The 18,248-nt window shown below is 42.3% G+C and overlaps 1 protein-coding gene and 1 long non-coding RNA gene across 2 annotated transcripts in view; both read left to right on the forward strand.

Moving 5' to 3' along the window:
- The window catches only part of LOC134498892 (amine oxidase [flavin-containing] A-like), a 55,550-nt gene extending 40,361 nt beyond the window's left edge, over positions 1 to 15,189 (forward strand). The window contains exons 10-15 of the mRNA XM_063305260.1: positions 7,927 to 7,980; positions 8,567 to 8,624; positions 9,902 to 9,999; positions 11,243 to 11,354; positions 12,512 to 12,574; positions 14,342 to 15,189. Of these exons, the coding sequence (XP_063161330.1) occupies positions 7,927 to 7,980; positions 8,567 to 8,624; positions 9,902 to 9,999; positions 11,243 to 11,354; positions 12,512 to 12,574; positions 14,342 to 14,494 (538 nt within the window). The 3' untranslated portion in view covers positions 14,495 to 15,189. The remainder of the gene's footprint in view (positions 1 to 7,926; positions 7,981 to 8,566; positions 8,625 to 9,901; positions 10,000 to 11,242; positions 11,355 to 12,511; positions 12,575 to 14,341) is intronic.
- A 360-nt stretch (positions 15,190 to 15,549) lies between these two features.
- On the forward strand, positions 15,550 to 18,216 carry LOC134498894 (uncharacterized). The gene is made up of 2 exons (XR_010068069.1): positions 15,550 to 16,461; positions 18,102 to 18,216. It is a non-coding gene; the product is annotated as an uncharacterized LOC134498894 (long non-coding RNA).
- Positions 18,217 to 18,248: the final 32 nt, after the last annotated feature.

The following is an 18,248-nucleotide window of genomic DNA, read 5'->3' on the forward strand; positions in this document are numbered from 1 at the left end:
TTCTACCACTTGTTGCTAGGCCCACAGAACTCTACATAGAACATAGAACAGTGTTCTGTTGCCTGCAAGAAATTTCCCTACTTCCATTCCTAGCACTGCTAGGGAAATGAGTATATATTTCATGTTATGCTGCACAATGATGTCATGCCATGGCATTATTGCAGCATGTACTGATTACCTAAGATTCCAACCACTTTTGGAGAACAGCCTTTGCAGCTATTATGTAGGCAATAGACATTGTCCAAGTACAACCTCCATAAATATATAGTAAGATATGTTTAAATTGATTCATCATGCAGGGTCCTGGAATTTATTTCATGATGATAGAAATGATGTGTGGAAGCAAAAGCTAGATTCAAGCATGCATAACCTTTTGAGAAGGTACCTCACCTCGTTAGGGCTCATGTGCTTCTCCGTCCACTCTAGTTTTTCCATGTGGCAAGATCAACCACTTGCTTTCCTTCTGTCCTTGATTAAGAGAGCTCAACTCTTAAGATGTAGTTAACCTTACTTGTAGTTTGTTGAAACTACTCAGCATCATGATTCATGATTTGAAATTGCCTTGTTTCAAACCATAGTTAAGCTACCATACATTGGATTTAGAGGACATAATAGGCTATGTTTACCAAGTGAAGAGAATATTTGTAGCTCAGGGTTGAACTGTGGAGTCCTTGGTGCTCTCTGAGCCTTGTTGTTTTCTTGCAGACGTTTCATTGCCAGACTAGGCAACACCTTCAGTGCCATTGCACTGAAGATATTGCCTAGTCTGGCAAAAACTTCCAAATACTTCAGTCTTTGTATCTATGCCACAAGAAGTGAGGAAAGATATGAGCGCTAATGTTACAATCCTTTCAGAATGAGCATGTTGGTTTAATAAGAAATCCAAGTCTTTACTGTGTATTTTACATCTCTTAACTCCATAATTTTGCACTGGATCACCATGCATTTTACACCCTATGCAAAATAGCAGCACCTTCTTACAATTCTCTGCTCCTGGGATTATGGGCCCTCATATGGGAGAGGTGGGGAAAAGATGGAAGCTTCTGGAGACTCTCTGTAAGTCAGCTGCACCACTGCCTCTGGATACAGAATTCACTGCTTCCCATATGCCCTTCCTTCCCCTTAGACCCTTCCCACTCCCTTTGCATGTGCACCCCCCAAAAAAAGAGGTGTTCTTGCTTTGCAGCACAATGTCAGTACCCCATGCAAACTGCCATGCAGAACATTCCTCATAGACCAGTCACCAAGAAGAAGGCCAACTGAGCCTGGCTCAGAGCTCTGAGCCTCTTCCTCTTCTCCATATCTGGCTAAATTGCCACTCCCTTGCTGGTTGTCACTGCATAGCTCAGAGGTGTTTTTGGTGGGGGAAAGCTAGTGCATTTCCTCTGATCATCTGCAGAGTCTAGCTGGCTTGCCTCCAGTCACTCAGTGCAGTCAAGCTGCTGGAAGCTCTCCACTAACCTTGACCCCAGAATGGGACCGTGGCTCAGCCCACAAACAAATCTTCACTGGATAAAATAATAACAGACTGAGGGAGGAAGACATGGGTGCCAAGCCTAAGGTGGGAGTTCAGTTAAGAAGGATTGGGATATCCATAATCTACCAAGCTGCTCCACTGTGAGACAAAGAGGTTCTACTTGCAGATGGTGATGAAGGACCCATGCTTCTGGCAGTGGCCCTTCACTCTCACCACTCTATGCCTTCTTTTGAAAGGGATGTGCACAGCCCACTGTCCTTCTGCAGCTGCTTGGCAAGGGTGGGGTGGTATGACTGGAAGCTACCTTCTACCATGGATATTGAAGTGCCTCTTCCCTTCCCACCCCTGCTGACCTGATCTGCTCTTAGCTAGCCATGGAACTATCCCTTCACCCAAGAGAAGGAACAAAGTTCTCACAGAGATCGAGTTTGGGCAAGCCCAAATAAACTGTGAAGCCCTCACATTTGCCTATGGTCCTGTAACGGTTGCCTAATCCCAAATACTCAGTCTCACAAGCTCGGGCTTAAAGATAACTGATTTATTAAAGGAATAGTATGCAAATACAGAGAAAGCTGAGAATGAGCAAAAGCGCGCCAAATACAAACTTAAAAGCCTTGCCTGTAAGCAAGTTCCGCCCCATCCCTCGTCAGGACGCTCCCCCTCCCAGGTGCTAGAAGCCGTTAGACGCGCCTGGGAAAGTAACCTTGAGCAGGAGCGCAAACCCAAACATACATTCCAAGCCCTCAAAACAACGGAGGGTGAAGGAATGGAAAAATCCCGGGTGAAGGAACACGGAACAGAAGAGGACATGTGAAACGTTACAATGTTAACAGCACATTGAAATGAGAACATGACATATTGCCCCCTTAAAAAAAAACTATGGAGCCGGTATGTCAGGGTAGGCAGAGTGGAATTGAGCTACGAGTCGAGGGGAAAGGACGTCTGAAGCAGCAACCCATTCAGGATGAGGGAAATGTTTCCAGCGGACGAGGTATTGTAAAGTGGAGCGCTGGCGTCGGGAGTCGAGGATGGATGTCACCTCGAAGTGTTGCTGGTTGTCGATCATGAGTGGAGGTGGTGGAATGGGTTGTGGATGCCAGCGGTCCGACGACAGGCAGGGTTTGAGTAAACTACAATGGAAAACAGGATGTAAACGTTTAAGGTTGTGAGGCAAATCAAGTTTAAACGTAACAGGGTTGAGTTGAGCAATAATTGGAAAAGGTCCGACAAATTTAGGGCCAAGTTTCTTAGAGGGCTGTGGGGACTTGATAAACTTAGTGGATAAGTAGACTTTATCCCCGACAGCAAAGGATGGTTCTGGGGAACGCTTTGCATCGGCATGGCGTTTATAGGTAGCCTGGGCATGGAGGAGAGCCAGTTGAATATTAGACCATGAGTCTTGTAGAGAGTCCGCCCAGTCAGTAAGGGAGGCTGGTAGCGGTTGAGGATGAGGAAGTTCAGGAATAGGAACAAACTCACGTCCAAAAACTGTTTTAAAAGGAACTTGACCAGTGGTTTGATGAACGGCATTGTTGTAAGCGACCTCAGCAAATGGGAGTAAGTCGACCCAATTGTCCTGTTGGTAGTTAACAAAAGCCCTGAGGTACTGTTCCAGTGTGGAATTAACCGCCTCTGTAGATCCGTCCGTTTCCGGATGCCAGGCGGTGGAAAGTGACTGTTTTGTACCCAAAAGTTTTAAAAATGCCCGCCAGAATTGTGACGTAAATTGTGTGCCTCTGTCACTCACCAAACGGGCGGGGATACCGTGGAGGCGGTACACGTGGGTGAGGAAGAGGCGTGCCAGCTGTTGTGCGGTGGGGATAGATGCGCATGGGATAAAGTGGGCTTGTTTGGAGAAAAAGTCTTTGACCACCCAAATGACAGTTTTGCGTTGACTAGGGGGTAGATCAACGATAAAGTCCATGGAAATGTCCTGCCAAGGGACAGATGGGGTGGCAACGGGTTGAAGCAGACCTTGGGGTTTGCCTGGTTTGCGCTTTATCGCCGCACATACAGGGCACGCAGTCACATATGCCTTCAGGTCTTTGAGTAAAGTTGGCCACCAGAATTGCCGGCGCACAAGGTGCAAAGTTTTTACGTAGCCAAAATGTCCAGCCAGCTTGTCATCGTGGCAGCGCTGGAGTATGGTTTTTCTCATAGCATCGGGTACATAAAGGCGATCGTTGCGCCAGGCAAGATCGTCGGTGAAAGTTAAAATGTGTCTATTGGTTTGCAACCAAGTATCTGTTTTAAGGTGGGAAAGCAACTGTTGATGCAAATCGGAGGGAATTGACAAGTGCGGCGAGCGGCTGGAAGGCAGAGCGGCTGGAGGTTGCGTTGATTGCGCTCGGGTCTGGCTGCGAGTCACTGCTGCCAAACGTAATTGTTTGTCGGTCCAGACGGTGCCTTGGACCGTTGGCCCTGGGCCAGCATCTTGGGGTCTGCGGGAGAGTGCATCAGCTAAAAAGTTTTTCTTGCCTGGTATAAATTTAAGGGTGAAGTCGAAGCGGCTGAAAAACTCAGCCCAGCGCAGCTGTTTGGGACTGAGTTTTCGACTGGCGCTTAGAGCTTCCAGATTTTTATGGTCGGTCCAGACTTCAAAAGGGCTTGAAGTGCCTTCCAATAGGTGTCGCCATGTTTCTAAAGCCGTTTTTACAGCAAAAGCCTCTTTTTCCCAAACGTGTCATCTTCTCTCCGTTTCAGTGAATTTGCGAGAGAGGTAGGCACAGGGTTTTAAGGCGCCAGATTGGTCAGATTGTAACAAAATTGCTCCTATGGAGAAATCAGAAGCATCAACTTGTACAACAAAGGGTTTAGAGGGGTTGGGATGCTGTAAAATTGGTTCTGTGGTAAATATTTGTTTGAGCGCTTCGAACGCTTGCTGACAGGCAGGAGTCCATTTAAGGAGCGCGCCTGGGTTCTTTGAACGTCGCGTATCCCCCTGTCCTTTAGTTTTTAACAGTTCAGTAAGGGGGAGAGCGATTTCAGCGAAATTTTGGGCGAATGCCCGATAGAAATTGGCGAATCCAAGGAAACTTTGTAATTGTCTCCTGGTACGGGGAGGCTCCCATGCCACAATCGCCTCTACTTTTGCAGGGTCCATTTCAATGCCCTGAGATGAAATTCGATAGCCTAGGTAATCAATTTGTGACTGGTGAAATGCACATTTTGACAGTTTTGCGTACAACTCTGCTTTTTTCAATTTAGCCAGTACCTGACGCACCAAGTGGATATGTTCTGACATGGTTTCAGTATAAATCAATACATCATCCAAATATACCAGTACCCCCTTAAATAGGTGGTCATGCAAGACCTCATTGATTAGTTGCATAAAAACCCCAGGTGCTCCGGATAAACCAAATGGTAAGACTTTGTATTGGAAAGCCCCAAGAGGACAGTTAAATGCTGTTTTCCACTCATCCCCTTCCCTTATGCGAATACGAAAATAAGCTTCTCTCAAATCCAGTTTTGAGAAAATTTTGCCTCTGGCCAGATGTGATAACATATCTTTGATCAGGGGCAAAGGATATTTATTTAATATTGAGACCGCATTGAGCCCGCGGAAATCGGTACAAAGCCTTAATGACCCATCCTTTTTTGGCCTGAATAGGACAGGGGCTCCTACCGGGGAATTAGCCGGCTCAATGAAACCCCTAGCCAGGTTTTTGTCAATGAACTCCCTTAGCGTAGTGAGCTCTTTGGGAGACATGGGGTATATTTTTGGGTGAGGCAATTTTACATTTGGTAAAAACTCAATGGCACAGTCCGTTTTTCGGTGGGGTGGCAAGCGATCCGCTTCCTTTTCCCCAAATACCTCAGCAAAATCCTGATACTGATTGGGTAGTCCCTCAAGAGGTTGAAGCGTTTGCACATTAGTATACGCTACCCCTCCACCCTCCATGTCTTCAAGTAGGTCCTTTTCGGGTACTTTGTAAAATCCATCTGCAAAAGTCACAGTTCTATGCAGCCAGTTGATAAAAGGGTTCTGCTGTACAAACCAAGGCATCCCCAAGATTACCAGAGGACCCCCCACTGGAGCTACCACAAATGGCAGCTTTTCTTGGTGGGAGCCCATCTGCAAGGCGACCAGTCCCGTGGAATGATTGACTGCTTTCCCTCCCGCCATAGTTCCATCCAATTGGGTGAAAATCATAGGTCTTGGCAAAGGGAACGTGGGCAGTTCCAGAGCCGCTACGACATCAGGGTGCATAAGGGAACGGGAGCAACCCGAGTCTAGCATGGCCCACACTTCCACAGTTTTGGTTTTTGAGCTCAGTTTAACTTTAACAGTCAGTGTGGGGAAATTTCCACTCACCGAATCGTGGTTACGCCCGGTTTCTTCCACCTGCCCTAGGGCGCCCTTCAGGGCAGGTGGTAGGCTTTTCCCGCCGGCTGCTCGAATTGCAACTCTTCTTCCTCTTCTCCGAAGGGTAGTTCTGGGGGGTCCAGTTCCGCGACGGCTGCTTTCAGTTTCCGCGGTGGAGCAGGAGCAGGCGACTTTACCGTAGGTTTCGTCTGTCGTTCCTCTGGACGGTGTCTCGGGCACGACGTGGCTCGATGCCCTTCTTTCCCACATCTGAGGCACTGACCCTTGGAGAACCCTCGCTCCCTCTCCTCTTCCCAGGTTTTCGGTTTGGGGCGGCTGGCAAGTCCAGATGTGCGCGCTCCTCTAGCAAGACGCGTTTGTCTAAGCTCTTTGGTATGGGCATAGGTTTGTAGGGCATTTTCTGCGCTGCCCGCCAACTGAATCCACCCATATAGCGTTTTGGGATCATCTCTTCCTAGTGCCCATCGAAGGATTTCGGGTTCTAGCCCCTGTTTGAACAATTCAATTATTGTTGGCTCAGACCAGTCTTCCACTTTTCCTGCCAAAGCTTTAAATTCCAACGCATATTTGGCAACTGAGAGGGACCCTTGGTAGAGTTTCCGCAGGTCATTTTTAGCTGTTTCTTGAGCTAGGGGGTCTTCGAAATGCTGTTTAAGTGCCCACAAAAAGTCATCGAAGTCCTCTAACTCAGTTGCCTCAGCCTGGCATAGTTGCACATACCAATCCGCTGCCCTTCCTCTCAGCTTGTTGGCAATGAAATTGATCTTGCCATGTTCTGACCGAAAGTTCCGACCCCAATCTTCTATATAATGCTTGGCATTAGTGATAAAGAAGGAGAGCGTTGTGGGATCTCCATCGAATTTCACTCCAAATGGTGGGAAGGTTCTCGCCGGCTCAGCTGGCTGTGGCGGTGCCGCGAATGTCAGCGTACGCCGAGCCCCCATGGGTGGTCGATCCCTAGGAGGTCTTGCCTCTCGCTCCCCCCCTTGACGGGCTGATCGAGTCTTGCTTCTCCCCCGGGTTGATAGGGTACTGTGCCTGGGGTACTGTGACGGCTCTTCCTCCCAATCCTCCGGGGTGGGCTCTGCCTCTCTGGGTAGATCCTTAAGGATTGTCACTATTAAATCCATTTTATCCTCTAATGCCCTCATTCGGGCTGGAGTGACCGGCTCTTCCGGAGGTTGGTTGGTTACCACCACCCTCGGTGACAAGGGGACTTCGGGCTCCCAGGACAATTGTGGAGACCCCCTCCCCGGTGCTCTTTCCATAACAGTTCTATGTTCACTCCTAAGACTCTCCTGCATGGATATCAGCAGTTCGTCTAACTGGATATCTCGCAACTCCCGACGTGCTGCTCTTTGCGCTCTCGAGGTTAGCGCTGGCCGGACTCTGGCCGCCTCCCATTCCTCCTCGCTTCCCTCACTTGCGCGAAGCTGAGGTTCTGTCATCGCTAGCGTTCCCTCTTATCCAACGATTGGATGGGGCTAGCGGAAAATGGATGAAACGATTCTCAGCTTTATGTAACGGTTGCCTAATCCCAAATACTCAGTCTCACAAGCTCGGGCTTAAAGATAACTGATTTATTAAAGGAATAGTATGCAAATACAGAGAAAGCTGAGAATGAGCAAAAGCGCGCCAAATACAAACTTAAAAGCCTTGCCTGTAAGCAAGTTCCGCCCCATCCCTCGTCAGGACGCTCCCCCTCCCAGGTGCTAGAAGCCATTAGACGCGCCTGGGAAAGTAACCTTGAGCAGGAGCGCAAACCCAAACATACATTCCAAGCCCTCAAAACAACGGAGGGTGAAGGAATGGAAAAATCCTGGGTGAAGGAACACGGAACAGAAGAGGACATGTGAAACGTTACAATGTTAACAGCACATTGAAATGAGAACATGACAGGTCCTAGAAAAAGGGGGAATCTCAGTCCACAGTTTGAGAACCCCAGCTATAATGGTTTGGATATCACTTTCTGCTATGTTTGCAGCCGAATAAGTGCCATTCAAAAACTACGTTGGATATATTTTCGTTGTTTTTTTTCTTGGAACACAAATATTGTTCATGTGTGTTGCATGGGGATATGTTCATTTATGCAATACTGATGGACAATTCTTTTTCTACTTAGATTTATCCTTACAAGAAAAGTCTTTAGACTAGCAAATGTTAGCAAAGAAGAGAGGTAAGAAGAAGCAAATTTGAAAGCTTTTCTGATTTAAAAGTTTGTTTTTATTTTATTTTTATTATATAACAATACTTAATTCTGTGTTAATCTACAACTACAATATTGCTTTCCACCCTTGCTACTGCAAGAGAGTAACTTCACATAACAAGCTATTAATCCAGATTTCCCATATCTTAAATCCAAAGCCTTGGGAGGAGATAGTATGTTAGTCCCTAATGGGCGGAATTGGTCAAAGAGGTAAAATGGTGGGAACTTATTTCGGAATAATTCAGACAATTATAGTAAAGGGATAGAAGACAAATTGAAAGACTCCTAATGTACCTCTCCCCAACAGTATTCCAACTCAAGATGATGGGGAAATCTGCTACTTTTGGTTGTGAATTTCAGCGTAGTTTAGAATAAATATTTCTGGAATTATGTATTTATATATCAAAAGTGGACTTCCATTGTGGCTTAACTGTATTATTTATTTATCTATTTATTCATCTCATTTCTATGCTGCCAAAATTGAATGCCTTGTGATGTTAGTTTAAAAGTAATGATGAATTTAGGTTAGTTTTAAACATTTTCATTCTTTACACAGAAAGAGAAAAATCTGTGAATTGTATGCTAAAGTGCTGGGATCAGAAGAAGCTTTACATGTAAGGAAGAAGAACATCTAAAATTGGTGGAGTGTTGATTGTTACATTATGATCAGGCCATATGAACATTTGGGGTATATTCTCATAATATAATATATTAAAATTATTTAATACAGCTTCCTGTATTAACACAATGATGTTTTTTTTCCAAGCATCGGTACACAATGGAAGGTGTGGGCTGATAGCAAAGTGGGGAAAGGTTTTGAAGTTCACGCTGTGTGGGACAATATTTTGTTGTTGAGCAAACATAATATTCAACTGCCACTTTCAAAGCTATGAATTGTACTAAAGTTACACTCTCCTCATAGCAGTCTCCTTACTCTTCCATAAATCTCCACCCCATCTCCCCTTCTTGAGATTCTGCACTTTCATTTTGCAGCAGAAAAGAACAATTATTCTTAAATCCTAAAGCTGTTTACTGGTGTCAAGCACCACACAGTTGAGCAAGAGCAAGGACACAGGAATTACACAATCTTCAGTAAGGTATCTTTATTGCTAGTCTTGGGGCAAATACCAAATTTTGCAAATTGCAAGCATGTCCAATCTCGTATGTAGTGACTTCATTATGGTAGAGTCTCTCTGAATTATTTGAAACAGTTCTTTCTTGCAACCTGGGCTGAGTTGGTATTTACAAGGTAAGCTGCCAATAGACTTGTCTTCTTTCTTTCTCTTGATGGTTCATGTCTAATCTCTCGTTCATGTCTAATCTCCCAGCTTCTCCACAATTTCTCACATTTATGGGAACTCACTAGAATTACCTAGTCCTTTTGAACAAGATAACTTACTTCTAAAATAGATATGGTTAAGATTACAACAGATTAAACAATAGGTTGATGGTCTATTTTGATCAAAATACTCACTTTCATTCCTAATGGGAAAAATTTCACTTCTCTCCTGAATATTATGTCGGAACTTATAGGATATAACTTTTAATTCCTCACCATGGGTCTATAATATGTGAAAACAGTATGAGTTCTGGAACTTACAGATTCTCTTCATTAAAAAGTTGCAACAATAAACATTATCTACCAGTTCTTGGAAAAACAAATAAAGCTTTGTGGTGGACAGTTGTTCTTTCAGTAGCCAGGAAACATGACATCTAGCTGAGTCCAAACTGTTGAGTCATAGCTCTATCAACACACAGCCTGTGCTGGTCAGTTCATATGAATCTGCTTCTATGTAATCAAACTGAGAAAATATATAGAGATCCCAATTTTAACTCTGTCATCATTTTTTTTTAAACTGTGCTTTCTTCTCATCTTGGTTTATTCTTACAGCCAGTGCATTATGAAGAAAAGAACTGGAGTTCAGAACAATATTCTGGAGGCTGTTATACAGCATATTTTCCACCAGGCATTATGTCCCAATATGGAAGGTAAAACAAGATAATAATGTTCTCTCTTTTTTGGCATTGTTACCCAAAATTTTTGGATATTTTACAAACTACCAGAAAAGTGAGCTAATCTCACATTTGAAAGAAAGGTTTATAAAAATATTACATATTTGGCAATAATAAAGTTACAGCTAGTGCCTTTGACTTTAGTGCTGTTGAATAGAAAAAACTCAAATAAAAAACAGGGCTTAAGTACAGATTATTTGCAGATATGCATTTGGAATGATATGGAAACTGCTGAAATGGTAATGCCTTAGGATAGCATATTTGCTGTTCTGGGAAGATAACGGTGGGAAGGGAAAAAGTTAAATGGATGGATGGCTTCACTCTCTTTCAAATGGAGTTGGGCTACATTTAAAATTCAGGTACTTAATAATGCAAAGGCAAAATAAGCAGATGCTTTGCTCCATGCATTCATTTTTTCTTCACTAATTTGTGAAAAAGACAGCCTTTGAATGTAGATTTTGAAGTATGAGGAAATGCCAATATTCTTCCTAATCCATGTCTTCCAGCATCCCAACTGTACTTGGGATTAAAGGTTTATTCATAACCAATTTGAGTTGTGGAAAAAGTCTTACTGCCTGGTGCAAATAGCAGCCTGGTAAGACAGATGGGTGGGGACGCGGTGGCGCTGCGGGTTAAACCGCTGAGCTGTCGATCGGAAGGTCGGCGGTTCGAAACCGCGCGGCGGGGTGAGCTCCCGTTGCTCGTCCCAGCTTCTGCACACCAAGCAGTTCGAAAACATGCAAATGTGAGTAGATTAATTGGTACCGCTTCGGCGGGAAGGTAACGGCGTTCCGAGTCGTCATGCTGGCCACATGACCCGGAAGTGTCCTATGGACAACGCCGGCTCCAAGGCTTTGAAACGGAGATGAGCACCGCCCCCTAGAGTCGGACACGACTGGACTTTACGTCAAGGGAAACCTTTACCTTTACTAAGACAGATGGGTAGCAAAGATGTACCACCTCCCTTCTACTCTTGAAACACCAGCATCTTGGGTACAGTTTGATTAAGTATGAAAAAAGCACACACACACACAAATGAAACACACAGAAAGGGCGTTTGTTGCAAAATTTTCATGTTCCTTGAAACAAAACTGTACAGTACTAGTCAAAATTCATAGAAAATTTAAGATAGCACTAGTACCTGTTTTTGTTCATAAAAACATACTAACTACAAGTGGGATTACTACCTCAATTTTATTTGTATGTGTTTTCTTTAAAGGATAATACGTGAGCCAGCTGGTAGAATCTACTTTGCTGGCACTGAGACAGCAACGCAGTGGAGTGGCTACATGGAAGGAGCTGTGCAGGCTGGAGAGCGAGCTGCTAGAGAGGTGAACAGAACCACTACTATTTGCCACCTTCGTTAAAGACCATATAAATTTGTTTTATTTGAAAGGGGATCTGGGAACTTGGCATTAATATTTTCAGTATTGCTGCACTAAAGAAAAAGACACTTCAAATTAGAAAGACCAAAAACCAATGAAATATACACCAAGATACTGTGATACTGTTTTCCGATACATCACTGAAATTGCTAAGACAAAACATTTTTTCATGCCTAGCTAATTTTTCAACCAGAGTGCTAATTTAGTAAGCCTGAACAACTTGAATGACATGAAGAGGGTATATAATTTAAAGCTTTTGCAGCCTTCTATACCACCAGTTTTCTGCAAAGATATGTATACCATTATACATGGGATGTACTGTAGTTCGTGCATACCATGAACTAATGCAAACTTGAAGTTGTCAGAGCAGAAACGTCAGGACTGAACATTGACATTCTGAAAGACAGCAAACTGAAATGGACTGGAATGGGTCACTTCCCATCAATAGAGTATCAGATCTATTACTGCAGACAAGATGACTATAGAAGGAATAGAGTAGCCATCAGTATTAAAGAAACAGTGTCAAAATAATTGCATGGTACTAGGGTGTGGAGGTGACAAAGTTTAGGGTCAAAGAAGCCCCTCTCAGATCTGGAAAAAGGAGGAAAGCTAGCAAAACTGATGGACGTGCCTCCAGGTTCATCTGGACCTATTTTGTAAATACGATTATGAATACACCGTATTTGGACTGACCGGGAAGACCTGGATATAGGATGGTAAACTTGGGACTGGTTCTTTTGTGTCTTTCTCCCAAGGGGTGATGGGTTACTCCATGTGGTGTATCACTCTTGCAGGCTGTCTGGTCTCCCATCACAGCCATACTAGCAATATTTGTATCTGGGAATTATATGGAAAGATCAGAAAATATGATACTTACCCCATCAGTGCTTTACTTCCCCAGAAGTCAATCCTATTTGCTTTTCCCTGTTTCAGACATTACTTCTGCCATTTGGGAATTCAGCATAAACAAATACCATCTGTATTGCACACACCGTTGACAAATGGTCTCTTGGTAGTTTTTTTTCCCCCCTTCCATTCAAATTGCATGATGTGTATAATATAAAAAGGAATATTTTTAGTGGAATATAACTTTTCTCTTCCAGATATTGTACAGCATGGGAAAAATTTCAAAGAATGAAATTTGGGTAACAGAACCAGAATCAAAGGCAAGTGTTTTCACAAATGGTCTTCTAAGAACTCTGGATACTTTGTTCATACAGTATGTTGCCTGTGTACGTGACTGTATCACTCTAATTTTTAAACCTAACAGAAGATGAAGATGCCTAATGGAAAATTGACTGTGGACTTAAGAACAGATATATTAGCCCATTTTGTAGAGAATGTATTTAAAGGATGTATTTATTTATTTCTCACATTCTTCACCGCCTATCTCGCCAAGCGACTCTGAATGCATTTGTTACCAACAGGGACACCACAGTTGAAAATCTTTCTACTTCTGGCAGCATTTTACTTCTTCCACCATCTCACACATACACAGAAAACGATACAAATACATGGCTTTGAAGTAACTCTAAGTGTTTATGATACCATTGCAATTTGGTGCCCAGGCATTATGGTAGTAAGATAGAGAGCAGATACCAAAGAATTAGAAGGGGTTTTTTGTCCTTCTGGATTTTAGGTCCATTGCTGCTACTAATAGGAAGGATCTTCAAATGTGCATCTCATAGATGGACACAATGAGTTTTGCTAAAGAAATATACAGGCTGGTTCATTTAAAATAATACAATCTGTTTTCCCTTTCCTTCCTCTGGCCATAGTTGTACAAGTGAATATCTGAGTTAAGTTCAAGGCAGGGCTACTTTGCCTTTTTCCTGTCCTGCTTTTCCTATTGCCCACCTGTACCTGCACTCCCACTACATACCTGTACATTTTCCTGCTCCTACGTTCCTATATGTTCTCCCAGAGAGTCTCTTAGCAATTTCTTTTGCCCCTTTTCAGCCCAAGTTAAAACAGTGTTTTCAGGAATCAAAATTTGAACTGGTAATGCTCCTTTTTGCCTCTTTCATTTTCACTTTTTAAACTGAAGAAACAAAATAAAAACTAAAAAAGAGTTAAAACAAAAAAAGGGTGAGGGGGAATAGAAACTTAGACTACATACTCCGAAACACATATAAATATATTAATAGATATATGATCTTAAGGAGAAATAGAAGCATTTTAATCATCCATATAAGTATTACTATCCAGAATGACATTTGTACAGATCAAGGTGATCTATCAGGACAAAATATTCCTGATATTTCGGGAGTGTATTGGTCACTAAGCAAACACGTGACTGAGAGAATCATCGTGAAAATCACTGGTTGCTCCCATCTCATTCAAATAAAGTTCTCTGGTACATCTATGCCAGTGTTACTCTCACTCTCATGTTGTCAGGCACACAAAATTTGGTCATAAGTGTGCACATTGGTCAGAAAATGAATTTTTTACTACCCTTTATTACTGTATTTGCAAATAGTCGCTAAACAAGATAGTTGCTAAACAAGGAGTGGCTGTAATAGATTAGTGATTAGTGGTAACCAGATCTGAATACATTTATCTTTAACTATAGGTATTTCAAAGCTTTTTTTTTATGATGATGAAGATGATGATGATGATGATCCAAAGCAATTTGCCATACTTCTAAATACAATCCAGTGAAATATTTTTTCAGTGGTTTGCAGTAATAAACCAAGCAGCTAATAATAAGAATTGAGAACCAATTTCTTAGGTGGCATGAGTCCAGAAGTGGACAATAGATGCTCAATTGCATTTCTGCAGTTTCTGAAAATGAAGTGTATCTGAGTGTGCATTTGCATGGAATTAAATACTATTGAACTGAGGTAGGAAAGCTTCCTAATAAAACTTCACTATATTGCAGCTTCAAGTTGCTCAGATTGTCATGTTCTAACAACTAATATGTTCCATCCTAGGAGGTTCCAGCACTCCCAATCACCACTACGTTTTGGGAGAGAAATTTGCCATCTCTTCCAGGACTGCTGCTCTTTCTTAGATGGTCTACTTCCATCACCTTGTTGGCTACAACTGGATTCTTTGCCTATAAAAAGGGACTTCTTTCCCGATAATGTATCTGAGCCAGCATTTTCCATTTATTGCCTTCATGCTATGAATGTTGTTTCTGAAAAAGCAGTCTTTCACATCCTCTTTGGAACACTTGAATTAACACATCCAAGCAAATTTAATTCATCTCCCTTTACAACACAAAGGGAATCAGGAAGGGTTCTATTTTCCTTCCTGAGTGGCTTCCTTGCTTAAAAGTTGGTGACCTTTCATCATACGCTTCTGTGTAATATATAATGAGAACAAACCAGGCTTGTCATAACCTTTGAAAAACATCCACTTGTCTTCATGTTTTCAAAATCTTATGGTGAACAAAATCCAACCTCCCCCCTGCCCCCATCTATTCCCGCTTGGTATGTTGAACTATAGTTTCATCATCTGCACTCTGTATGCTGGTGGAAGTTAAGGGAGAAATATAGCCAACACATCCTTCAGGCATCTTTCAGGGAGTGTGGGGTAGCTACTTTGTGGCTTGGTAAACTACATGTATATTCTGTCAAGGGCCTGCTATGTAAAATAGTAAATGCTGCAAATAGAGGCTTCGCTTATTTCATGCTAGGGTTTCTGTGCATTCCCTCAACACCTTGTATAAAACAATACATAACCATGTAAAAAAGGGAGTTGTGTGCTGTGGTGTTAAATTCTGTAATCCAAATGAACTGACAAATGTTCTCATAAATTTTTAGAACCTTATTCTTAAGCACTGTGTTACTCTTTTTTTCCCCCTTGCCTTGTGTTCTATGTACAGTGAAAGCATTTTTTTCCCTTTCTATAGCTGGATTTCTAATGCACGTGGTTATCATGAAGACAAAGAGATAGAATGAATCATGGCACTATGAATGTTACTAGTATCCATTGTTATGTTGCACCTGGTAGATTAACCCAGGTTAAAAGCTCATCCTAGAGCTGAGGATCCTTCACCAGCTTTGGCATGATGTAATATATCCAACTTGGTTTCTACTCTTGGGAGAGGTTCTTTCCCTTTTCATTTTGTGTAAGAAATATTCAAACAGTTTTGGCATGGAGATATGTCAACCTATTTCTAGATGTTTGATTTCTCCTCCTTGGACTAGCCAGAGCAGTTTAACAGTAGGGGGCTGACAGGGGCAAAGTTGGTCTTGTATTAAGGTATTGGTGTATTTACCATCATCACAGAAGGAAGAAAGTTAAATCTATCAGAGGCAAAGCTCTTTGATGTGATACACTCAAAATACCACTCCCATAATAAAGGGGGATAGTGCTCTGTGAAGGTAAGTTTAAAAACACAACATTTTAGCTTTGTATTGGCTCACTGAGGCTCTATCTATATCAAATTAAGATCCAGCTCAATGTCTTTTGTCCAGGCTTGAAAATCATCCCAGAATGGCAAGGCAGCCAAAGATCCTTCTGCAAAGATCAATTTAGCCCAGATGCAAGTCCCTATAGAGCAAGTCCTGATTCTAGTCTGCAAAAACAAACTGGACACATTTTGAGGCACTTGGAGAATAAACCTTAAACGTTTAGTTTGGACCACTTTGACAAGTCTTACAACTTAATAGAAGGAAACCTGGACAGCATACATCAGAAGGCTGATCACTTTAGTTCAAAATGTGTTACTGACCTTGAACATGTCATTACTGCTTCGGTTCCCCATAAAGTGTAGAATTATATTAGCAGTCCTCTGGGCCTGATTAGAGACTTTTCAGTGCTTTCCTGCCTGCCTCGGAGGCCTGAAAAGTATGTCCTAGATATTTGAAAGCCGTTTTTTAAAAAAAAAAAAAAAATTATGATTGTATTGTTTATTTTTCAGCAAACTGTGTTGCTGGCAGGCCTATTTGTGAAGATTGCTACTTTTGTTTAACTGATAGCAAGTCTTTCTTTATAAAATTGTTCACATTGTGTAAGACAAAGGATGGAGGTCAGTTCTCCCACTCATAATGGAAGAATTCAGAGTTACACTATAAAATCAATAGAAAAGTGTGTACAGGCAAAGGTACTACTTACACCATCTATTAAGAAATGGAATGAGCTGTCCAAGTCCAGCCCAATCATGGAAGTTCACTGGGTGATTCTGAGGGAATCACTCTTTCTCAGCATATCCACAGTCACCAGATTCTCCCCTGTTACCTTCTGTTGCATTTCAAGGGCAGCCAGCATGTATCCTGGTGGCTGTTCCTGGGGATCTATGGGAGGAAGTGGGAGCAATGAAAGTCAATTTGCTTGACTGCTGGAGGACAGTAAAATTGGCATTCCAGTCAGTGCTCCCAATCCTCATTTCCACAGTAGTTTTTTTCTTGGCAAAGGGGAAAAAAATCAGCAGTAGTTGAACAGGCAAAGCCCTCATTCTCCCTCCCGCCCCATTATTTGTGAAGACTGGGCTGGAGAAGAAGCCAAGGAGATGGGACAGGAGTACCTTCTACTGGGAAGCCATCCTCCCTGCACTTCTGGGGCAAACACCGCAAAACCATCTAGTCATTGGTTTGCGGGGGGGGGAAACAGTGACCAAAATCAGCTCAACTTCAAAAGCCCCCAACATCATAGCGATACTAGGGATTGGTGCATGTGTGAAAAGCGCCTCAACTCAACTTACAGGAAGAAAAATTGAAAGAGAATTCTGTGTTTATCACCCTGAGGAAAGTTGGGATATATGGTTCCTGAATGAAGAAGTACGTTGAGCAAGCAAAGTGATGTGTCACTAAAATAAGTATTGGTATGAAGCATGGTTCAATTATGTTTTATGTTATTGTGAAACCCAACAGTATGAAGAATGGTATATTAATATAAAGAAGCCTGGCTCCATATTCATATAGAACTTTTTTATCTGAACACAGTCCAACTTTTTACATAGCAAGCCATGAATAGGATGCCTGCCAGCCCCATTCTATCCTATCCTCCCAGGAGCCTGAAAATCTCTTTTCAGGGGTTCACAAACCTGGAATGGTCTGTATGAAAGGAGAGGAATAGCAGACGAGTGCAGTAATCCTGTTCTCCATCATCCTGCAAAAACAAGGGTTCTGGTGACAATATGGTTCCTTCTCTGTCTGGGTACTCCCATTCACAGTTAAGACCCTTTTTTGTAATTCAGAATACTTGAAGTAGGCTTCAAAACTCCTTTCATTTAACAGTGTGTAGCAGGAATTAAGAACAAACAAAAACAATACCAAGGAACTTTAGATACTTCCATGCATTTTGTTTTTTGTTTAATAAAGAGCCTTCTCTTCCTTTCAGCAAAGCTCAGAACATTGGTTGCAATAGAACAAAAGACATTTAGAAGGATGCAAGTATAGATTAACCACTGGTTCTTCATGGCAAAACTCCACTGGAAGGGGGGTTGAAAGATTTCTAATCTCTCAAGAATACAACTTTCTACTTTCCTCCTTCATATTTCTAATGACTTGATTTTCCCAGCTGGAGATCTTATGTTTATATCCAATTCATAAATACAGTACATGTCTAAGAATTATGATATCGAAGGGAAGTTTTTTTGTGAGTATTTTTAGGGGGAGGAAGGAATTGTACCAGGAAAGGAGTGGACAATTGTTTAAGCAATTACACACACACACACACATGCACATACAACATACACCTTATTTTTCTGTTCATGTGACTTGTCTGGTTTTAGTTTGACATGAGGTCTGTGATCCCATCTACTGTGTTTTGTAAATTATACCTTATGACTTAGTCTGATATCTTTTTTACTCTATTTTGGTTTATTCAGTAAGCCATGATAAAAGCAACTATTTCTATAGGGCAGTATGTGTAAATTCAGTCATTTCTTCA

Source organism: Candoia aspera, chromosome 5 (assembly GCF_035149785.1).
Source record: "Candoia aspera isolate rCanAsp1 chromosome 5, rCanAsp1.hap2, whole genome shotgun sequence".
In the NCBI taxonomy this organism is placed as follows: Eukaryota; Metazoa; Chordata; class Lepidosauria; order Squamata; family Boidae; genus Candoia; species Candoia aspera.